The 22,972-nt window shown below is 52.3% G+C and overlaps 1 protein-coding gene across 1 annotated transcript; it reads right to left on the bottom strand.

The window, feature by feature from the left end:
* Positions 1-1,269: 1,269 nt before the first annotated feature.
* TGME49_204310 (hypothetical protein) lies at positions 1,270-22,897 on the bottom strand (the record flags this gene model as incomplete). Its single annotated transcript, XM_002367662.1, has 32 exons — positions 1,270-1,784; positions 2,357-2,492; positions 3,225-3,515; positions 3,955-4,535; positions 4,882-5,074; positions 5,400-5,491; positions 6,289-6,378; positions 6,863-7,063; positions 7,374-7,498; positions 7,848-7,956; positions 8,423-8,487; positions 8,868-8,969; positions 9,517-9,676; positions 10,456-10,707; positions 11,255-11,430; positions 11,641-12,265; positions 12,999-13,236; positions 13,824-13,928; positions 14,522-14,612; positions 15,043-15,174; positions 15,631-15,836; positions 16,242-16,354; positions 16,935-17,033; positions 17,347-17,472; positions 17,894-18,027; positions 18,284-18,401; positions 18,672-18,930; positions 19,218-19,536; positions 20,040-20,180; positions 20,743-20,997; positions 21,430-21,547; positions 22,016-22,897. 32 exons carry the CDS (start codon positions 22,895-22,897, stop codon positions 1,689-1,691), a joined length of 6,630 nt encoding a protein of 2,209 aa, XP_002367703.1. The 3' UTR covers positions 1,270-1,688.
* Between the last annotated feature and the right edge of the window lie 75 nt (positions 22,898-22,972).

The raw sequence follows: 22,972 nt of genomic DNA, 5'->3' as shown, positions 1-22,972 counted from the left end.
GTTGAAAAGAAGCCGAGAACGAAAGAAAGGTGAGGTTCGACGGGAAGTCAGAGACAGAACGAACGAGAGCGAAGACGAGAAAACACGAAGAAACAAACGAAAGCATGAACTTGAAGAAGACCAGCACAGACGAAGTCAACCCCCGAGGGTCGCGAGAACTGCTGCTGCGACAGGAAAGACTCGAGGCGGACGGGGGAAACCACGCAATGAAAACTCGACAATAAAGACCTTTCTTTCACGCATGTCGCGCTGGCGGCGTCCGCTTTTTTGCGAGACCCTGGTTTTTTTTCCTGGAAGAGCCTCAGACCACCAGGTGGTGCAGCAGTCTTTGCCGGACAGTGGCGACCTTCAAACGCTTTCTCTCCTTCGTCAAACAGGGTGCGTCTCTGCGGACCAAGGCTCCTCTTTTCCGGCCTCAGTCTACCAGGTCCTCTTCAGAGACGATTGCCGTTTCAGGCCGCCTCGCCTTGAGTGGAGACCGAAAATGCGTTTCTCTGTGAAACGCCTTTTTTGTCACACACAGCGTCCTTCACACACGAGGTGCCGTAGACCCCCAAGACATCGATTTGCAGATGACGGAGGGAGACCACGGAAACGCTTTCCACTTTTCAAAGCAGAGTAGATCGTCTGGAGCAGAGAGACAGTCTCTGCGACGCACGACAACACCCCACATATCTGCTTTTCGTCCACTTCCTTGTCCAGTGATCTTCGATCACCTCTCCCGACAGAGAGATCCGGGCGACAGTCGAATGACACATTCCTGTGCAGCGCGTTACAACATGCAGGGACAGAGGGGGATGGCCGACGATACGGCCGCGTCGAAAAGGTGCAAATCGTTCGTCTCGAAACGCCGAGCTTCTTTCTGGTGGCGACTGCCGCATTTTTCGTCGCATGCGTTCGACTGTGTGTGCAAATGAGGACGCAGGCTACTTCCGAGGAGACAGAGCGCAGCTAAGAAGCTCGCGGGCGCGTTCTTGTTTCGACATTGACACCCCAGAAGCAAGACAGTGCCTGTGTGAGGTGTGTGCGCTTTTCTGCTTCTCGCCTGGGTTCCCCAGGGAAAGCGCGATGTAAACATGCGAGTGCTGTCTGCTTCTCTGCTTCGGGATGCCTCGAGCATATCTGTAAAAAACTGTTACATGCGCATCTACAGCGGCCGTCAAGTCTGTCTGGAAAGATACAGGTCTGGTCTCAGCATTTCGATCCAGACCTGCTCGCGTCTTATATGATACAGCATCTGTGCCTCGCAGCACGATTGGGTGCGCCTCTGGAAGCCGGTATCTGTTGGACGCCGACCGTGTAAATCCTGTTTTAGACGCGTGGAAAGACAAGAAACTCGAAGGCGGTTTCCGCACAAAAGCGAGGAACTTCTTTTCACGAGCAATCGACGCATGCACACTGCATGCCGCGTCGGCTTCCTCTCGCTCTGCTTACGTTCGCACTTCGGAATGCATGTGTGATGTTTACACTTCCTGTCTGTCAGACTCGTGAGGATCACCTGGATGCTCTTGAAAAAATGCATACACGCGGAAGAAAGACTCACACAGCGACGGAAACTGGACAGCAACTCATAAAAAACGAACAAGTCTCGAACGCTCCCCTTCTTCAGAGAGAGCGTGTGACGCTGCCAACTAAAAAAGCGAGGAAGAGAGCGGAGCTTCACAAAAGAGTTGAAAAGAAAAAATCCCTCAGACGTCATCATCTCTGTCAGACACTCCCGACGGCGAAGTCACAGCACTTCGCCCAGTAAGAAAGTCGAAGGAATCCGATCCACCTGAATTCGCCTGGAAAGAAAAAAACGCAAGGGACGAAGACACACACACACACACTCACTGAGGAGAGGAGAAGAGCCATGAAGCAAGAAAGCGAGAGTGAAAAGCAGAGAACCGCGCGAACCCCAAGACACCGTCGACGCGGAAGCAGAGCCGCAGAGAAAACAGAGAAAGGACAAGAAGTTGCCATTAAAGACGAAACTGAAAAACGGTTTTTGCCTGCAAAAAACGGGGATACGCAGATCACCCTTTGTTTTGAGCGCCCACCCGTTTCCTGCATGGCACAGAAATCTTCCTCTTTCTTTCTCTCTGCTCTCTGCGCCGCAGCGCGCCTCTGCGTTTCAGACGCACAAGAGACACTCCGCCTCAGCAACTCTGCCGGTCTGCATGCTTCACAGCCGCCCGATCCCCCCTCTCGAAAGCTAAACGGCCGCAGAGGCGAGGACGCGCGCAGTGTCAAGCATGTGGAAGAAAGCGGAGAAAGCCACCCACCGGGAGAAGAAGCAACTCAACTTCTCTCCACAAAGAACGAGACGGCAAACGCGTCTCTCCGTTCTCCGTGCGACGGCTGTCCCCTCACTTACTCGAGCAAGACGATACGGATGTCTGTACTCGTTCTTCGTTCTCCTCCGCAGCACATAGCGCGAGAGCAGCAGAAGACTCGTCACGCCGATGAGGGAAACGAAGATGAGCAGCAGAGTACCCGGCGCGTCCATTTCGCTGAAAAAACATTTACAGACACTCGGCGCTGCGCACCCTCAAATGCAAGCACTGCCTGGGGTGCACTCACCAACTGCTCTCGTCACTTACACACACACACGCACATACATGCACTGATGTGCATATATATATATATATATATGTATATATATATATATGTATATGTATATGTGTGTATATATATATATGTATATATATATATGTATATACGTAATATAAATCAATATATATATGTATATGTAATATAAATATCTTTATTAAAGCGATGGGTACATCTATGAATAGTTCACCACACGTTTGCCCATGATGAAACAGCAACTTATATAAAGACGCAGCTGGAGGAAAGCAGCGGCGGAGGCGAGAGAGCACACCGAAGAGGCCCAAGGCGACGGGGAGACGCGCGCGCAGCAGGGCAGAAGGGTGACGCGGCAACGCATGCATGAAGCGAAGAGTCTGCGTGTCTGTCGACCGTCAGTGGAACGGCAATCGGACGTTGTCGCACTGTCGAGGAGAACTGTTGTGCGCGATGTCACTCTCGCAGAAATCTGAGAAGACCTCTCTGCGTGATCGCGCCTGCACGATTCGTCTACTCTCTCCCTGCCTCCAGCAGATCTGCATGTTGGCCCTGTCTTCATCCCCCGATTCGCGAGCCTGACGACTTCCGCCGTCTGTCGACCTCACACGGCGGCGACGCGTCAACTGCAAGGTCCCCCCACACGTTGCTTCACCTACCTGACGTCCTCGCACTCGGCCGTCGCCTCATTCCACTCCGTTCCTGGCGGACAACTGAGCTCTTCTTCGTCTGTCGAGCTGCGCCATGGGGAACCAGTTTCCTTCTCGTCAGCGGCGGCGTACGGATCGGAGTGTCGCCGGGGCTCTTCCGCGACGGCAGGCGCGTCCCATGGCGTGAGCCTCGCCGGCTTCGTCTCTTCTTCTTCCACCAGCAGTTCGCTTCGCGAGACCTTCGGCGGAACGAGGGGCCCGCGACTGACGATGGGCGAAGGCGACGACGACGCACGGTCACTGGAAAAGACCAGAAGCCACAGAAATTCACGAAAACGAATCTCCGTCAAAAACGTCCATCGATACATACACAAAGATATATACATATATATACATATATATACATATATATACATATATATACACAAATATACATAAATATACATATATATATATATATATATACATATACATATATGTATGTATGTGAATGTGGACATCGATTTAGAGGACGCTTGGAGCTGCATACACGTCCAGCAGTTTGTGAAGGAAAGAAGGGAGGAAGGCGCCGCGGGGCGCGCGTCATTTTTGAGTGGAGGCCAGCAGGCGACGGAACGACACAGCAGACTTCCTGATTCCGAGGTTCCACGGCTTCCCGGTCGAAAAAAAAACACCGTTGGCCTTCGCTGGGGAGCGACGCGAGGAAGCGTGGAAAGAAGCGTCAGAGCAGGAGACGTACAGGTCTCGAAGCCTTGGACTTCCAGGAGTCCCGCGCGGCGTTTCTTCCTCCGGATGAACGGCGCCGGTCGCCGCTGCACTCGGCGGCTTCGCAGGCCGCCACACGTCGTCGCCGGGAGTCGACACAGGAGGCGATTTCACAGCGAAGCGTCCGAGGTCACCGGTCCACGGCGCATTTTCTCGTAGGACGCCCGGAGCAAGAAAAGTGTAGGTGACTTCCGTGACGTAGTCCGACGGATCGCCGCTGCTGAACTCGGCGTCGGGGGTGCGCAGACCTGACCGGAGGATGCCGAAGCCGTACGGTTGCCCGCCGCGTTTGCTGGTGAACTCGAGAACCAGTTTGGCGGAGTTCCCCAACCGCTGCAGCTTGTCTGCGGTGAACAGGAAGGACCAAGTAACTCCGCCGTTCGCGCCTTCTCTCTCTGCGTCGGACGCGTCCTCGTAGCTGTCGAGGTTCGCGAAATGAGTCGGGTATAACGTAACTCCCGAGTCCCCAAACAAGTACGCAGACCGACGCACAGCCTCGTTCGACGCAGCGCCCTCCCCTGCCACGGACGGCGGAGTCGACAGGCGCAGCAACACCTGAACACAAAGATGCGACGCACTTCGCTCGCAACAGATATACATATATATATATATACACACACATGTATATATATATATATGTTATGTCGATGTAGTGTATGTGTGCTTGACAGTTGAAGACCTGCATGAAAGTTTGCGCATGCTCCTGAGTGCGTTTCGTGCAGTGGTCGGGACTTCGTTTCTTGCGAAAAAAAGGTTGTCTGTGTTCACACTTGTGGCTTCCAAAGGCCGCGCGGCGAAAGCGGAGACGCGGTTTCCTTCATTCGCTACATGGCGCAAAGACGCTCGTCTCTCCAGAGAGCTCGACAGACGCGGAGTGTCTTTCGTTCCTTTAGTTTCTTACGACTAAGTCTTGCCCGTATTTCACGGGGACGGACGGATCTGGGTGGACACCGATGACGGTCGGGCGCGTCTCGTGAGACGCGAGCGAGAAAACTTGGAACTGGAACTTCAGAGGAAAACACGGATCGCCTCCGAAACTCCGCGGAAAATGACTTCCATAGTGGTCGTCCGCCACACGCAAAACGTAATTGCCTCTGAAAAAACCAGACAAGATACAGAAATACACACAAGGAAGTAAAAACAAATAGCCGCGTCCACGGACATATCCCAACCACAATACATACGTATATAAATATATATATATATATATATATATATATATATATATATATACATATGAAGGTATATATATACATATACATATATATATATATATATACATATATACATATATATATATATATACAGACCTACATACATAAGGAAATCATACTTGTCCGTTGACGCATTCGCACCGGCAAGAGTTCGTCTGTTGCTCTGTTGTCTGAAAAGAAATGGAGCGGCTTTTTTTCGACTTACGGTTCGAGTTGGGTGGCCACCCACTGACGCGTGTTTAGAGGATGGTTGCCCTTGTTGACGAAGTCGAGCTCTCCGAAAGAAATGCTTTCTTGCTGAAAAGAGCGCACTCAATTGGAGTTCGAGTGAGAACAGTTTGCGAACGCGAGGACACCCACGACGCAGAGAGGCCTGCTGCGCAAGGCTCGACCTGAGACTCGAGCGCGGCAAAAACGCCCCTAAAAGTCACTCCAGAGTTTCCTCCCTGGATGCACTCGTGCTCGCGGTCTCTTGCGCAGGCTTCTGTCTTGAATTCACACAACACCAGCTCTGCGTAACTGGATGCAGAGGGCTTCAGCTGGCGCTTGTGTGTCTGACTTCGGTGTACTTCAAACTCTACTGCAACGCTCGGAAATGTGCAACCGCCGAGAGACGAAAGAGTTTCGAAGTTCCACCCCTCGTCATGTCACGTGGAGCTTGACGCACTTGCAGCGACATACTCCCGTGTACACACACCCGAAGAATGACAATACCAAACACCTCTACACCTCTATTACCCGATATATAAATAAATATATATATATATATATATATGCATATGTATGTATATACGTCTGGCTATGCAGCCATATATATATATATATATATATATATATACTTGTGGCTATACCGCTACATATGTATATATATATATATATATGCATATGTATGTATATACGAATGTATATTTATTTACATTTCTGTATTCTGAATGTCCGGACAGATGTGTGCGACAAGGAGGTATCGATACTTCTTTCTTCGTCTGTACAGAGTGTGTAGATGAACTAAGAGGAACTGAAAGCACGGGATCCACCAGCGAAAAGGTGATGCGCCGAACTGTTTCATTAATTCTGGCTGTTGTACGCTAACCAACCTGCATGTGTCGGTTGCCTCCTTCCACGACGTCCAGCTCAACGTGCGAAAGGAAAAAGTTGTACTGGACCTCGGCGAGGACAAACGACTCCTGCGGGAGAGAGACAGTCAAAGCGCCGGAGACACCTCGAACTGGCAACAAGTTTGGGTCCACGCCAACGCTGAGTGGTTTCTCTGCTCAGGAAGGCAACCTGATCCAGCCCCGGCGCTCGAGTTCTCTTCACATGTCTCCTGCGGTTCTCCTGACGTCTCTCTCTCTCTGCGCACTGGAGAGAGGTCTCAAACTCGTAAGAAGCTGTTTCCCCTCCACAGCTCCTTCAAGATCTCCATTTTGTTCTCTGTCTCTCGCGTCTCTCCTGCGTCTGTAGACCGCAGAGGCACCTCTGTCAAATGCACACCCACACACCTCCAGAGACACGCAGAAACCCACTGGCCCTGGCCTGGGGCGGCTGCGACTCGCAGTTTCTTTTCCGAAGACAGTCGTGCAACTGCTTCCACCTCTCGGCCATTCGACCATCAACGGGAGAGCACGACGAACGGAAGGAGATCGACAGGCGCTCGAGCGAGCGACTCACCTCGGCGAGAGTGAACGGGAGCTCGACAAGAAAGCCGTCTCGCGGCTGGCGAACTGCAGAGACGGCGGTGCTAACATGCTGCTGGCGTCCAGAGTGAAACGAAGCACTCCGGTCTGCAGCTGTCGCCACGGCTGCGACTGGGAAGAATTGAGACACCGACAGCGGCGCGAAACTGTCGCCCGCGGCTGGGCACTGCGTCATCTGAAAAAAAAGAACGCCTGGAAAACCACGGTGAATCGCACCAAAACTCCGCACCCAGGGACCTGCTCACGACAGCGAGTTGCCAGAGGCTCGTACGCACAGCCACGACCGTCTTCTGTCGATGCTCGTACTTGTAAACAAATGCATCTTACCGCCCATCGATACGCAGCGAGACGGACCCAGAGCGAGACAAGATGTACATTGCAATATATATATATATATATATATATTCTCGTTTGAACGGCTGATGCTGACAGCGACGCCACAGGCGCCCCGAAGGAATGACAGAACCGTGTCGAGTATTGTTTACCCTTTGTTTATCCTCCATAGGCATGACCTGAACCACGAGGTCGAAGACGACGCAGGGAGCAGCACCTGCAACTGCTGCGCGGTCGAGGCGGAACGTCAAATAAAACGTTGAACTTTGATCGAGCGCTGAACACAAAGCATGAAACTCCACATTCGGCGTCCACTCCACACCCACAACCATATAAAGACACATGCATACATATATACATACATATAGAAGCATATACATATATATATATATATATTTGCATACCTAGGTATATGCCTCTGTGTAAGGCATGTAGAGGTGCCCGCAGAGGTGTGTGTGTGTATGTTTGTATGTGTGTATGTGCATCTGAATCCGGAAGCATATGGGAGTAGAAAAAGAACGTCGAAAGGAATCGAGAGACTGTTGACATTTCTCTGCTCGGCGGCGACAGGCGCATCTGCGGTGACAGAGATATGCAGAGTCGCCAGCGCGTTTCGCGCTTCTCACCGTTGTATTTCCTCTTCGAGCCGTCCAGTTCGAACAGCTTCTCGTAGCCGCCTTCGTTTATTGCCCAGTCGTGAACCGGCGCGACAGGCAGAGAGTGTGCATCCTCCACCTGCGAAAACGACTCGGAGAGACGAGAAGAAATCAAAGACGAAACGGCGAACAGGAACGGGGAACCTCACGAGCGAGGAAACGGAAACAAGCTTCCGAGAAAAGTGAAAGGCCGGCGCGCATGCGCTGCGGCGGCACAAGCAGAGACGGAAACACAGTTGGAGAGTTGCGCGGCTTCTCGGGTCTCCCATCCACTTCTGTGTTTCTCGAAGTAAATGACGTTCTTTAAAACGTTGCCACAATCGGGCCACAGGAGAGTTGCAGATTCTCGCAAAAGATGCTTGAATATCGAGGGTCTCACACATACAGACACACACTGTCGCAGGCGCACGACTTCATGCAACGACTTCTGCATGCATTCCAAAAATTTTACACGCAGACGTGGAGTGTATGTACACCAAAAGCGCGGAGGCCTTCAGGGAAAGAGGAGTGTCGTCGCGCTTCGCAACGCGAACAGACAATCTCACCTGCACGACGACGTTTCGGTCGTGGTCTTCCGAGAAGACGCCGAGCTTCATTAGCAGATTCTTTCCTGAAAACACCAGAGAGACTTCCGTTGTCTCTCTGACACCTTCGCCTCAGTAGAGTGTATGTACACTCCGGCACATCGCGAAACGCGACCCCCGACCTCCTGTCTCCGTGCGTCGAGTTCTCTGACTCTGTCCACGAGTCGCGAATCTCGAAAAGTCCACCGTTGTCTTCGACCTTTCCCGTCTTGGCAAAAGCCACTCACAACAAAGAAACGTACATTCACACTCACACACACAAATATACACATATATTTATATATATACACATGTATATATATACTTTATGCATATATATATATATATATATATATATATTATGAGTATATATATATATATATATATATATATAGGTAGTGTTGCGAGCACGATTCATTGCTCTCACCCTTTGTGTCGAGAGCGACTCTCTTGCGTGAGTCTCCGTTCGCTTCCGTCAGAACAACTTTGCTGCGAATCAGCAAGCGCCCCGCGGCGTCGATCGGACCTCCTGCACACCGTGGAAGAACACAGCACACCCGCGCGACTTCGAAATTGCACAAGACGAGAAACCAGCTTCGGACCCCTGCAGAGCACTGCATCGGAGTCCAGTCCGAGAGAGACACAAACGTCGGTATAGAGGCATCCAAATGTGGACGCGGCGGTGCCTCACAGGCGTCGTAAGAGCTACAGATGCTCATGCATGAATGCCTGCCAAGCTCACTCGACTGCATGCGGACGTCTCGCTAATAAAAAAGGCTTCCTCTCCACCTGTGTCGAAATCCGCGAAAGAACAGCACTCTAACATGCAAAGATTTGCAATCCGAAAAGCTGGGAGATCTGCGAGCGAGCGGTCAACAGCCAAGAGAGACACGAAGTGCGTTTCTGTGCGAGACGGGGACTTGCGCATGCTTCATTTACTTGTTTCGCCTACAAGTATCACATGTTTCACGTATACGTTCCTAGGAGAGCAAGAGAGATACAGAAAAGAAAGAAACTAACAGAGACAAAGAAAGAGAAGGGAAGAGGAGGAGACGGAGCCTTGACAGAGAACGTACCGAGCGCCGCGCTGCCGCCTTCGTGGCTGTGGAGATCGAGAGGAAGAGACATCGCTCCGAAAGAGAAACAACTTTCTGCTGAATCGACATCGCTGTCGGGGCCTGCGTAGTTTACTGCGATTGTTTTGATTTTCAGGGAGAAGTGCAGACACCTGCTGGTCTGAGAAGAAAGTCAAGAAGACGGTTTCCTCTCTCTATGGATTGACCCGACGCACATGTCACATGCTCCGCCTCCAGTGCGACCGCGGTCTCTTTTCACCTCCTGGCATTGTAACTAGCCATGCCGCGGCATTCGCCAACAAAAAGACAAAAAAACATTCAGCAGTCTCGCCGTCGGCGTCTACAATTCCCCCCCCCCCCCTCCCCCACTTGCACACATGGAAATACGCATGCGACACACATTCGTAGATTCCTGTGGATGCAGGCATACAATTGCAGTCAAAGATTAACATGCGAGCGCAGTACTCGATGTATGCATAGCAGACAAATAAAGACGCCTCAGTATGTTCAAGCACGGCAGGTTACGCAGGCAGAAAATTAGAACCGTTACACGTATATCCACATGTAGATGTATATATATAGATATATGTATATATGTATATATATGTGGACAGATCGATAGATTTGTTGACTACATTGCACGGTTCGTTTCAGGAGTCCTGACGAGGAGGGTCAGTACAGCGGTGAAATAAAGGCGTTCGAGTTTCCTGGTTCATGGATGTATCTGGCATCCCACTGTCTTGTGATGGTTTCTCGCTGACGCCGCGCTTCACGAATTTTCGAGAGGAACGCAAACGTCGACACGGACAGACGCCGCAACGGGCAAAACGTCTCGTAGCTGTCTCTTTCTCTCGCTCTTTCTCTTTCTCTCTCTTTCTCTCGCTCTTGTTGTCGCTTTCGGCCAGCGCGGCTGCGCGGCGCACACCCCTCTGCACTTACGTCGACAGCTTGTTTGATGGCCGGCTCGGCGGCGTACACGTTGCTTGCATGCGCGTGGATTATTTTCACATAGTGAGTGCCTGGCTCCAAGATAAGGCGAAGGAAGTTGACGCGGCCGCGCTGTTCGCCGATCCAAGTGCCTTCCGCCACCCTCACTCCGACTTTGATGAAGTCCAGCAGAAAGTTCGAGCCGACCTCCACGTACAGCACAGACGGCGTCGTCACATGCAGAGGGAACGTCATGAACTCGCCCTGCAGGAAGAGCAAGCAGACCGACGGGAGTTCGTGAGTGCCTCCGTCGGCGCCGAGAGAGCCTCACGAGAGAGCAGCAAAACGAGGACAGAAGACACCCGCTGGACCGGGCAGACGACAGCCCCCAGTGCGTCCCTCCCCCTTCACACACACACACACACTGAGGCAAGGCGCCGCGCGGAAGCCTAGGAGGCGAGCAAACGCCCGTTCACCCTAGAGAGACGAAGAAGGAAAAGGCAACGAGGGAACCTGGCCTTCTGGGCGGACGAAGTGACAGTGGAGCACCCGCGCCACCCTGCGTTCTGCGGAGATCTGCGATCGCGGGAGACACGAAGTCGCGGCTTCGAAACGGAGCAGCAGATGTCTGCGAGGCTCTGGACAGACGCCTCTGCTCCTGCGGATTCGTCTTTCAGTCCGTGGTGCCTGGGGGTCTCACCGCCAGCCGACGAACGTCCAGACAGCGACTCTGGAAAGGGGAGAGGAACTTCCTCTTCTCTGCAGACACCTGAGAACCCAACTCTGAAACGCACAAAAGCCCCCGCCTTACTTCTTTCTCCAGAAACGACGAGTTGAGTTTTATGTCGAACGTTTCGCTCTCAAAGTAAAAGGGCAGCGGCGAGGGCAGCGACAACGCCGGAGGATGCGAAAGGCAAGGAGACACCGCGCCCTCCGCCGCAGGATGGAAAAGCAGGTCGCGGTGGAGTTGGTTCACAGACGAAATGCCTAAAAAACGAAAACCGGAAAACCCACCACACACACATATATATACATATATATACATAGACATATACATACATAATCATATGCTTATATATATATATATATATATACAAGTTCACATGTACATGCAGATGTATATAATCATGTGTGTATATATAAGCATTTAGATCTATTTATGTGGCTGCCGCAATGAAAGAAGAGGCAGTTTTTTACCGAAGGTGATGAGGAAAGGTCCTTCTGCTTGGTAGCTGAATTTGTAAGTGCCGGGCTGTAGGAGGACGAGGAGGTTGCTGTCTGCTTCTTCGACGAGTCTGAAGTTGAGGGCGTCGTCTTCGCCGCCGCGCCTGGCAACGAGGAGATCTTTTTCGCGTCCGCGTTCAGCGCGTTCTCCGCGAACAGCTCCAACCGCAGAGGCCGTTGCGTCGGTTTGCGCCTCGTCCTCTTTTCTTTTGAAGACGCGAATCAACAGGCGATCTCTCGATAGCACTGCAGGCTCGGCAGTCACGCGCAGCAGCGTCGGCTTCTCGACCTGGATGACTGTCGCCTTGGCGCGCTCTTCGAGCCGGACTGCTTCTTGGCTGACCGCCTTTTCAGTCTCCGGCCGAACGGTGAACAACGCGGAACGCTGCGGATCCGCGGGTGACGGCGACGAGAAGGCAGTGCGCGGACTTTCCTCGCCGAACCGGAAAACAGAAGTCGAAAATACGGGGACGTCTGGGAGCGATAGCCACCCCCGACGATTGAACGACGACAGGGGAGGCTCCACAGGCATCAAGTCCGGCAGACTCAACAACTCTGCGCGCAAGGCGTTGACTTCAGTCTCGTCCGCGTCGCCGATCTGAAACGAGAAAGGAAACCTGAACTTCGCATGACTCGTTGACATTATTGACATTTATCCGCGAAGGCAAACGCATCCAAGACACACTCCTCTATCGCCACGTCGATGCAAGCGGTGCGACAGAGAGGAAGCCCGACGTGAGGTTCGAGGCGAAACTCGGCACCACACAAAACGCGAGACGAAAGAGGAAGAAACGCCGTTCCAGTCCAGATACGGCGGGTCGCAGGTACGAACATGACCCACAGACAGCCAGGAGAGAGAGACAGAGAGGGCGAGAGAAAAGCAGATTGCTTTTCGGAGAAAATACACGCGGACTGTCGGAGGATCTCTCTCGAAGACAGAAAGGAAAACGCCCTTCACGGGGCACAATACACGAATGCGTCCCCTCTCTGACAAGCAAATACACAAATACATGCCACACATTCATACACGAACCACCACAAATCAATATAAACACATATAAATATAAATATGCAAACGTGTATGCCTGTCCATAGGAGGAGCACACTGTTTTCACGAATTTCCAGGTTTTTTTCTTTTTTCCGCGCGAGCGTCACGCTTCGACAACGACAACACGACGGCCTTGTTGCTTGTCTGTTTTCTTCTCGCATTTTCTCCGTTCTTTTTGCATTCAAGTAACTCTGTTTTCTTCCTTTCTCCTCATCCGTTTCTCGTGTTTTCGCTGGATGGCTCTCCGCGCGCCGCTGTCTTTTTTCGGAGGACCTCTCCCTACCTCTGCGTGGATAGTTGCATGTGCACAGAGGCGCTCGCTGGGCAGGTCGACTTCGTCGTAGATTTTCAGTTTGAGGACAAAGTCTCCAGCTCCTGCATCTGTGGCAAGAAGAAGCAGACGGTTTTCAGTCAAGATCGAAACCGCCTCCGGCTTTCGACGCAGGCCCAAGCTGTCTCGCTTGAACAGCAGCAGCTGCGCCGGCACCCACGGCGGATGCAGAGTGAGCTCCACGCGAATGCTAAAGGAACGAAACAAACAAAGAAAAAAACGGGGGGAAATGGGGGAAAACAAAAAAACACGAATATGAGAGAAGGGCATCCTTGTCTATACGTTTCTGTCTCCGCGACTCTGCCTACTTCGACATTCTTGTGGGTCTGCACCTTTCGCTTTGCGTACTCAGGCGTGTGGCTTCGGAACGAAAAACGCACAGTGGACGAAAAGCACCGAGGACTCAAGACAGAAAGGCAGAAACAGAAAGGAAAACAGAGAGGTACCCAGCTAATCGACGAAGCGGAAAATGTCCATATGCGAAGAGAGAAGGAAAGAGATGCACTGAGCGAGGTCGCACTGAGCGAGGTCGAAGGCGACAGGTGGGTCGTGGAAGGAAGACGATGGAGATGTTCGTCGAAAGAGCGTCGGCGGTGGCAGATATGCGTTCCGATGTCAACGAACGGGCAGCCAGGGAGACACAGGCATAAGCAGCTCTCGAGAGAAAGGCGCAAGGACTGGCCGAGAACGGAGAAGCCGTACGACCTGCGACTGGTACTTTTCTGTTCACTCTAAGAACCGACCGCTTTGGAACGTTCGAGCTTTTGAGAGCCTCACCTCGTCGCCGGAGAGTCAGAGGAAAAGGCGAATTCCGGATGGACAGAAGGCGACAGCCAGAAGTCTCTCGGCGCGGCAACTTCCAAATGATGTGGCGCAATTCGTCTAACAAAAAGACAAAAAATATATGTGTAAAAAAACTATGCTTGAAAAGTCAAAGCAAGTTATGTTGGTTAGAAAAACAACAACGGTGTATCTGTCAATACCTGTCTATCCAGATGAGGCTGTTTTTTCAGAGATCGACTCCTCCACGCGAGTTTCGCTTGATTAACGCACTGCTCGTTTTCTGCATCCTGGCATCTGCGCGGTTCTCATTCCTTGCACACTGCCCGATATCTCTCTAGCTCCGCCACGAGAGGCCTCGAGGGTGAGTCCGAAGAACGGCAGACGAAGAAGAGAAAAGGCTCGAACATACGCGGAAAAATGCGCGAAGATGAACCAGTGGCACGCAACATATCTTGAAGAAAGCACCCACCACAGAGACTGCATGAGACGGCGTCGCCTCAGGAGCCTCGCGAAGAAAGAGACGCACCCACAAAACGAAGAGAATCCACGGACACTGACGGAGCGGCTGCAGCTGAGAGCAGGGATACAGGAGCAGAGGAGAGGCAAGGAAGAAAGAAAACAGAGAAAGAAACGCCACAGAAGAAGACCTCAAAGGAGACCGAGAACTGCGTACTTGAACAAGGCTCGCTTACTTTGGAATGAAGATCCGAGAATCCAGAGTGGTGCGAAGATGTTCTTCAGCTCGAGTCTTCAGTGTCTCGCGTGAGAGACCATTCTCTCGAGCTGAACGAAAAAGCAAGACACCCCTTCGAAAGACAGACGTCTGACTGTGAATTCAGACGGACCCTCCAGAATCCCCGACCAAGCATGCGACGCCTCAAGAAAACAGGAAGAGACCGGCACACATCCATCTCCCTGAACATGTCTACCTACTCGTTGCGACATCCACATCCTGAACTTCACACGTTCATAAATAGACAGGTATATATGAATCGGCCACTCTCAGTGCACCCTCATCAACTTCAACCGCTACGCAGCACACCAGTATAGGTGGAGTACCACACACACAGACGCAGGAACGTAAATATTTATATATACATATGCATATATCTGTGAAGGATCTCCGCCTTTCGGAGGAGTCTGCGAAATTCGTTCCACTGGGTGTTTCGAGTAAACAGTTGGAAACTCGATTAAAACTTGACGCTGCACGTACCCCAGGGGCACTGAGGCACCGAGGACTTCGGGACAAGAACGAGATGGAACTGCGCAGTCGGGCAAGGCGCCAGAGACGTGGAATGGAGCGAAAAGGAGATTCGCAAAATGTACTCGCCTTCCATATCTGTCTCTGAAAATAAAAACACAAAGCCCGACACAAACACCGACGAAACGTGCATAAAGACCGCTCTGCCTTTACACATTGAGCTCGTTCTCCCCCCATATATATATATATATATATATATATATATATATATATATGAATATATGGGTACACAAATACGTCAATCGTTGGCAGTATCAGTGGATAATATGTCGAGACCGTTGCAATCGCGGACGACGACTGTTCTTTGCACAGTGGTGCAGTAGAAGGAACAGATTCGAAAAGATGAGCTGAAAGGTAAAAAACAGTAGCGCGTCTTAAACAGAGAATCCGGTTGGCGTGTGAAGCACCTGAGAGAAGACGTTTCACGCCCATTCGTCCTCCCCTGTTCCTCGACTCTGTTCTCTTTTTCTCTCTCCTTATCTCTTCCCTTTTTTCCTCCCTTTTCGTCTCTGTCAATTCCGCTCTGGTCGTTCGCCACACCCAGAAAGAGGTCCGTGTAGGCTTCTCCCAGCTTTTCGTGAGGTCGGTCTTTGGGGAAGATGGAGAGACGAGGCTCCGAGCTGTGAGGAGAGCGAACGTGGATTTTCAGAATCGAACTTCTCGGGATTTGCAGTTGGACATGTTGGTGACCACTCGCAGGGAGGAGAAACTCCTTGTCCAGAGTCATCTCCACGCCCTCCTCGCCCCTGAAGAAAAACCAACATATTCACATCAGACAAACAACGACATGAAACGCTTCCTCCGAGTCGAAGACGAACACCCAGATTTGTTTCCTATCTCGCTGCTTTCTACCTGTCTCGAGGTTCCCTCTGCACGTCCATCCAATCTCCTGAACGCATCCTGGAAGACGCCCACTTCCCTGTCGAGAGAAATATGTGAAGGGATGTATACCTAGCTATTCATTCCATAGTTGCTACACATACGTACAGACATAAACATATTAATACACATATATATATCTATATGTATATAAATATGTGTATGCACGTGTATACAGCGAGAAAGAGAGGAGAGACACCCATGAACAACAGACAGACATACATGGAGGACGACAAATGAAAAGACTGAAGAAAGCGTTTTCGTCGCCTCACCGAATGTAGCGCGGAAAATGCGCAGTCTCATGCTTGCACATCCACGTGCTGCTGTGGAGATCGTCGCCAGACCGCGAGACCAGGCGCAGGTCGACGACGAAGGGAATGCAGAGCTGCACGTAAGGTCAGAGCGATTCGGCTTATATTCGGAGAAACCACGAAACAGGCGCAGGTCTCGGCAGCGAATGCATGCAGAAGCGAACGCGAAGAGACGGAAACGAGACGGCGACCGCCAGCAGGAACTTGTCGAGATGACGGGGAGTATAGAGACCTCCACATTTAGAGAGGAAGCGAACAGGCACGACTGAGCAGAAATTTCTCGACGATGAAGCAAGAGAGAAGAGAGTACGGGAAGAAACGAGATTGCCCCGTATCCATAAAGCACCGTTCATGGACTCACATATACATAAATATGCATTACTATATATATATATATATATCTATATATATCTGTGCAATTGCATGCGTGAATGCTTGTAGACCGAAAGACTACGAACGAGAGTGTCGGTTGTCTGTATGCTTGTTGCATTACCACAATCACGCCTGCATCTTCGGAATCACCCGACGCGTTCTCTCCCTTGCTTTTTTAGGTGAAGTGGAGAAAACGAGGAATGGAGACTGCTCCCAGACAGAGCCTGGACAGACGCAAGACAACGCGTCTTGAAAATGTGGGGAGCTTTTCGAAACGCGTACCTCCTGGGCGCTGTTGGCGGCAACAGCGTCTACGGTTTCGGGTGCCAGCGCAACAATTTCGACGGTGTACGCCCCAGCATCGAACGGGCCTACAAGGTGCTGCGAAAAAAAGCAAAAAAGCAGAATATGCACATGAGCACGGACGCCGTACCACAGAAGACACTGGAGAAGGACGCCCTCCACGTCCATTCTGGTGTGCATACGCCTGCGAGCCCCGCGAGTTCCTGGACGTTTTTCCCCAACGGCCCTCCCTCCTCGCAGCAGGAATCCCTCGGCGCCGCTGCGAAGGCTGCAGATACGCGTGAACTGTGCCCTGAGTGTTGACGAGTTCGAGAAAGATGGATTTCCACGATGAAGCGAAGGCTGTAGCGTCGCGCTTCTCTACGCGAGTTCCCTTCCGAGAAGCTCGGACCTGATAGTCGTGCGAGAAGGAGAGTGCATGGGTGGCAACGTCGTTCGCGTCACCCCCTTCGCGGCGAATAATTGCACCCAAGTCCGCTGCTGTGAAGTCGGAGAGGACCGCCAGGTGCAAGTACACCTGAGCCGCAAACGAAGACAAGCCACGGACAAGGGAGGTCGCGAAAACGCCAAGAAACACCGCCGAGCTACAAACAGGTCCAGCGACGAAAAAAAATGGTCAACTGTGTCCCTACATGCAGTGCACAACATACATGTAAAAGCCACTCTCTCATGCGCGACCCCATGTGCGGAATCCCACACACACAAACATATAAATATATATATATATATATATATATGTAGACATGTACGTATATGAATATACATATATGAATATAAATATACGAATATATATATATATATATATATATATATGGATATATGAATATATTTGAGTCTCGATGGCTCTACATCTATACAGACGAACTGACGCCTGTAACGGCACAAACGAGAAGCGAATTTGTCCTCGTTGAGTGAAACGCTCGGACTTCGCCCCGGACCTGAGAAAGAGACGACTGAACGACGAAGCGTCCTTGCGCGATGCGCTTGAAGGCGCCTGGCGTCTTGACGGGTGGCGAGGGCATGCGGAAGACAAATGACCGGATATTCTCCTCGCGACTTTCTGTCACCACTCCTGAGAAAACCAGGATCCGACAACTTTGCACGACGTCACTCAGCTGCGCTCTGTGCTGCGGCGCCTGCAGCTCCGAAAGCCGCGGGGACGCTGAGGAAGAGACTCCAAAACAAAGTCTAAGCTGCGGCCCGACGCCGAGACCGCGAAACGAATCCTTTTCAGAGTCTGCACCGCAGTCGAGGCGCGCGGAGGAAACAGAGAGAGGAAACGCAAAAACTGCATGCAACCGAAGCGCGCTCTCATTTCAGATACTCACCAAGGTCGATGACATCTTCAGACGGCGGCGGCGCAGACAGCGGCGGACGGCCCGTCGGCGAAATGAGCAGAGGCGGCAGCTGCATGGTGTTCGAGCTCCGATTGACACATCCGTAGTGCTGAAGGAAAGCAAATCCAAAACGCAGACCTCTTCATACGCATGTGTATATGCATTCCACTACGCGTTACCATTATACAGATATATAGATATATATCTATGCATATATGCATATATATATATATATATATATATGAATCTATATCCATAAATATATATATATATATGTATGTATGTATGTATGTATGTATGTATGTATGTATGTATGGCCGAGTGTCGAACTCCGTGGAAAAGCGTTTCGAAGAAAGACTGTCACTTCCTCCCCACTAACTTGGTTCAGGAGCGCGAGAGGTTTGATGGTTAAGTGCATGTAGAAGCCGTCGCAGGGAGGAAGGCCTCCGAGAGGATATTCGGCGAAGAGCACCAGGTGGTAGGTGCCGGGAGGAACGCGGCAATGGAGAAGGACCATTCCGCTGTCGTTGTCCCCGAGGATCTTCTCTCCACACAACTCCGCAAGAGTTTCGGCGTCGCCGGCCGACAACGTCGTTCGCAGGCGCAGATTCGCTTGATACAAGGACACCGCAATGTCGCTGAAACAGAAAGCAGACTCGGAAACATCTTCGAAACATTGAGACAACGCACCTGTCGCCGGGTGTGTTTTCCGCTCGCTCTTCTTCTCCCTTAGAAATGCCACTCTCTTCCCTTCTCCCAGTCGTCGAATCCATGTTCTCAGCTGCATTTGCTCTTCTCTGTTACTCTCTTGTTCATCCCTCGCGTTTCGCCTCTCGCGCACGGATGGTTTCAACATAAACCTCTTTCCTCTGCTCCCCTCTGTGCCTTCTTCTCTGCCTTCTCTTCTCTCGCGACGTTGGCCCACCTAGGTTCGCTGATCTGCAGGCGGACGAGGTGCACCATCTCCGCAACTTCGTCGGGAGGAAATCCGACCCAGTCTTTGAAGTCGAAGGAGCGCGCATACACTGTGCCGACGGGGCCGTCTCGGGCGCCTTCCTGCCGCTGGAAAATCGCTGTAGGTAGCCTGGCGAATCTGCACATCCAAGAGTGGTGCCCGACCTCGAAAGGCGTCAAACGCGTCTCGTAGTTCACTCGGTACTCCAAATCGAACTGCATGCACTGCGTCGCGTGATCTTCCAGGAACATGGGCTCTCCCGCGAGAATCCACACCTTGTACAAAAAGCCTGAAGAGAGAAGACGAAGACGTTTGCACCAGCAGCCACCGTCACGCAGGAGACAGAGCAGACGAGAGTGCGGGGACCGAAGGCGAAGCTGCAGATGTGGAGGCGACAGGCGACAGCGAACGCCGAACAGCGCGTCGAAGGCGAGGACGGGGAAGATACAGGAGACAGACAAGATGCAACAGCTGAAGGGAACAAGGCCAACGAGGCCCGAGGAGACAGAAGAGTCAGAAGAGACACAGAAGTCAGGGAGGAGCGAGAAAAAGCGACACAAGACACAGACGACAGAGAAGCGACAGATGAGAGAGAAGAGAGCGAAAAGGAAGCAGAAGAGGAAGGAGAGAAGCAACAGAGAGAAGAAAAGAGCGGAGACGAGCAAGAACAAGAAGAGGGCGAAGAGCGGCAAGCCGCGAGAGAGACAGAGAAAAAGGGAGAAGAAGCAAAAGAAAAGGAACAGGCGGAGAACGCAGAAAAGAGAAAGGAAAGACCGTTTGACGAACACTCACCTGTGGGCATCGCATGGTCAAAGAGTTGTCCGTTGTACGTTGGCGTAGCTCCCATGCAGCCGAGGAGACACTGAGGTCCCGAAGCACTTGGGTCGGGCTGCGACTTCTCGTCAAACAGCTCCAGCAGCAGTTGAAGAGGCCCTGCAGAGTCGCCGCAGAGAAAAGAGAGTGTGAGTGCGTGAAACACAGCGAAAGTCCAGAAGGCGAATTCATCAACAAAAGAAAAACAGAATGAAGTGAACGAAAATTCATATCGAGCGCCACGCATCAGCACAGACAGAACCAAGGCGACTGCATGCATCCCTTGGGCGGCGACACTGTCTCCCTTCGCTTTAGAATCTATTCCAGCTCGTTTCGACTCCACACTCACACACCCAGATCCACATCTATTCCTATCCGTATCCATCAATCGCCGCATCTAACGAGATCACCTTACCCCATCGTTATTCAAACATATCTACCGAGATCCCCAGCTATCTCTTTTCTCAAGGCCACACCTCCATACTGTACATGAATACGCATGCATATACACGTATGTATATATATATATATATATGTACATATATATATATATATATATATACGTACAAGGTGAGACGCACATGGACACAGAGCAAGTGTGCATTGACTATAGGTGTCGAACCCTCTGAATGTCGATTTCAAGACATCTTTTGCAGAAAAACGACTGCGAAGACTTTTTTACCGGAGAGGAATCTGAACGAGAGCCTGAAGAAGAAGCGGGCGAACCGATGAAGTCGGCGCGGCACATCGACGCTCATGTTCCACACGGGGAGAGAGTACGGCGTCCAGGAGGGGATACCGCGAAACACAAAGACGAAGGGATGCTCTGGAGGACTGGACAAGACGAGAGGCGTCTCCCCGAGGGTGAAAACCTCCCCGCTCTTCGGCAGTGCAGACTGCGCGGGGCAGTTCGATGGAATGTGCAGAGGCATGCGCTCTGAAAGAAAAAGCCCGCGAAACCACAGACATCAGAGAACGCGACGGAGGTCGAAGGGGATGCGTCGGGAAGGAAACAGAGGGCAGAGTAGACAGCGGGGAGAGACAGAAGGAAAAAAGGGGAGAGGACGCAGAAGAGGAGAAGGGAGAACGAAAGACAGACCAGGAGCACAAAAGACAGCGAAGAAGAAGCCGATGACGGGAGCGCTGTGTACCAAGCTTCAGTCATTCTTGGATTTCTCTCTTCTCTCGCATATATTTCTTCTCGCTCTCCAGATCGTAGCTCGCGTCTCCTTCTCTTCTGCCTCCTCGTCCGCCCTTCCTTCTCACCGCGGTCGCTCTGATTGTCACTTTTTTCGGTCGCCGGTTCTCCTTCGTCCCCTCGGCCGGCTGCGCCTTCTCTCTCGGTTCGCTTCGAATTCTCCGGACTCACCTACTGGAACCACTGAGAGGTCGACGCGAACTGGGAAGCAGGGCAGGAGAGGCGAGTGGCCGACCGTCTCGCCGTCGGCCAGCGGCGTTCGACCTCGGGAGTCTCGGAAGCTGAAAACCTGGACGCAGTGCGCAATTCAGCGGGGACGTCGCGGAATCCGCAACGCAGACACGAACGAACTCGCTTCGCCTCGTGTCACTCGTCTTCTCTGCCCTGTCTGTCATTTCAGAGGACTTCTTTTCGCGTCGACCCTTTGCCCTCTCTTCTTCTCGAGGAATACAACTCCTTTCCGTGAAATCTGCCTCCCCGCTGTCTTCCTCACATCTGGGCGGTCTCTCTCCGCTCCATACCCTCGCGACTCGCCGCCACCACATCCCTTCTTTTCCTCTCTTTCTTCTCTCTGTCAATCGACTTTCTCTCTCTTTCAACTTCACTCGCCCCTCCCCCTCCCCTTTCCCCCCTTCCCCCCTCGCCCCCGTCAACCCCTCACCTCCCTGTCTGCTTCGCCTCCCCACTGCTTGTTTCCCCGCCACTACATGCTTCCCTGTCTCCCTCGCATTCGCTTTCCTGCGCGTTTTCTGCGTACCAAGTCGAAGACAGTGTCCCCCTCATCGTCGCTGAGAGCCGCGCTCAGGACGACCTTCGTGCGAGGTCCTCCGGCGCCTTCAACGCGTTTCCCCACGGCGACGGCTTGCTGCCTCCGCACTGCAGAGAGCATCGCGCCTGCGCCGTCGGCCGCGGCAGCTGCTTCGGAGGCTGAGAGCGCCGGGTGAGGCTTCTCGCCCCTTCGGCGTCTGTACAGCTCGAGGTGGTTGAACTCCGCGACGCTGTCTCTGTGCATTTCGACGCTCACGGAGAGGATCGCTCTGCGCGAACTCGCCGACGCGCCCTCGGACGCGATGGAGAACGACAGCCGCTGTTCATGGTGAATCGAGGAGGCTGGCAAGCCGAAGACGTCGCCAAGCGTGATTTCTCCATTGTAACTCAAGTACGCGAATTCGTTCAGGCTCTTGGGCAGGGGCCGGTACTTGCAGTTCCGTGGCGTGTACTTCTCCTCGAGAGCCTCCTCGACAGTCGCCTCCGTGTTTTCTTTTCGCACAGACGCGGCGCCCGGAGCTCGCGGCTGCGCGACCTCTGCAGCCTGAGTCGCTGCGGAGAAGACGGCGAAGTCCGACGGAACTCGCGGGGCGGGGATGGCGAAGAAAGTGGAGAGGAAGAAGCACGCGCAGAGAAGGCAGGGAGGCCAGCGTTTCGAGATACGAGGACGAAAGCGTCGACAGACGGACGCGCGCAGAAGCCAGCTCGCTCTCCAGTTCGGATGGCAGTCTGAGACCGCGGGAGCGTGGGCCGGGGCGTTGCATGCAGGGGCCGATTTTGCAACGCAGCAAGGCAAAAGGTCGGGCGAGTGCGCCTGAGGACAGCCACGCGCCCGCGGAGCGCTCTGGGCCCCGACGCGCTTGTTCGCCATTGTGAGAGAGGTCGAGCAATCGAGCCGGACAACGAGCGAGGCTGGAACGAGAAACGAGAGAGAATGCGTGAGTGT

Source organism: Toxoplasma gondii, chromosome VIIa (assembly GCF_000006565.2).
Source record: "Toxoplasma gondii ME49 chromosome VIIa, whole genome shotgun sequence".
NCBI lineage: Eukaryota > Apicomplexa > Conoidasida > Eucoccidiorida > Sarcocystidae > Toxoplasma > Toxoplasma gondii.
Note: the sequence above shows the minus strand (reverse complement) of the source record. Positions and strands in the feature narration are given on the sequence as shown.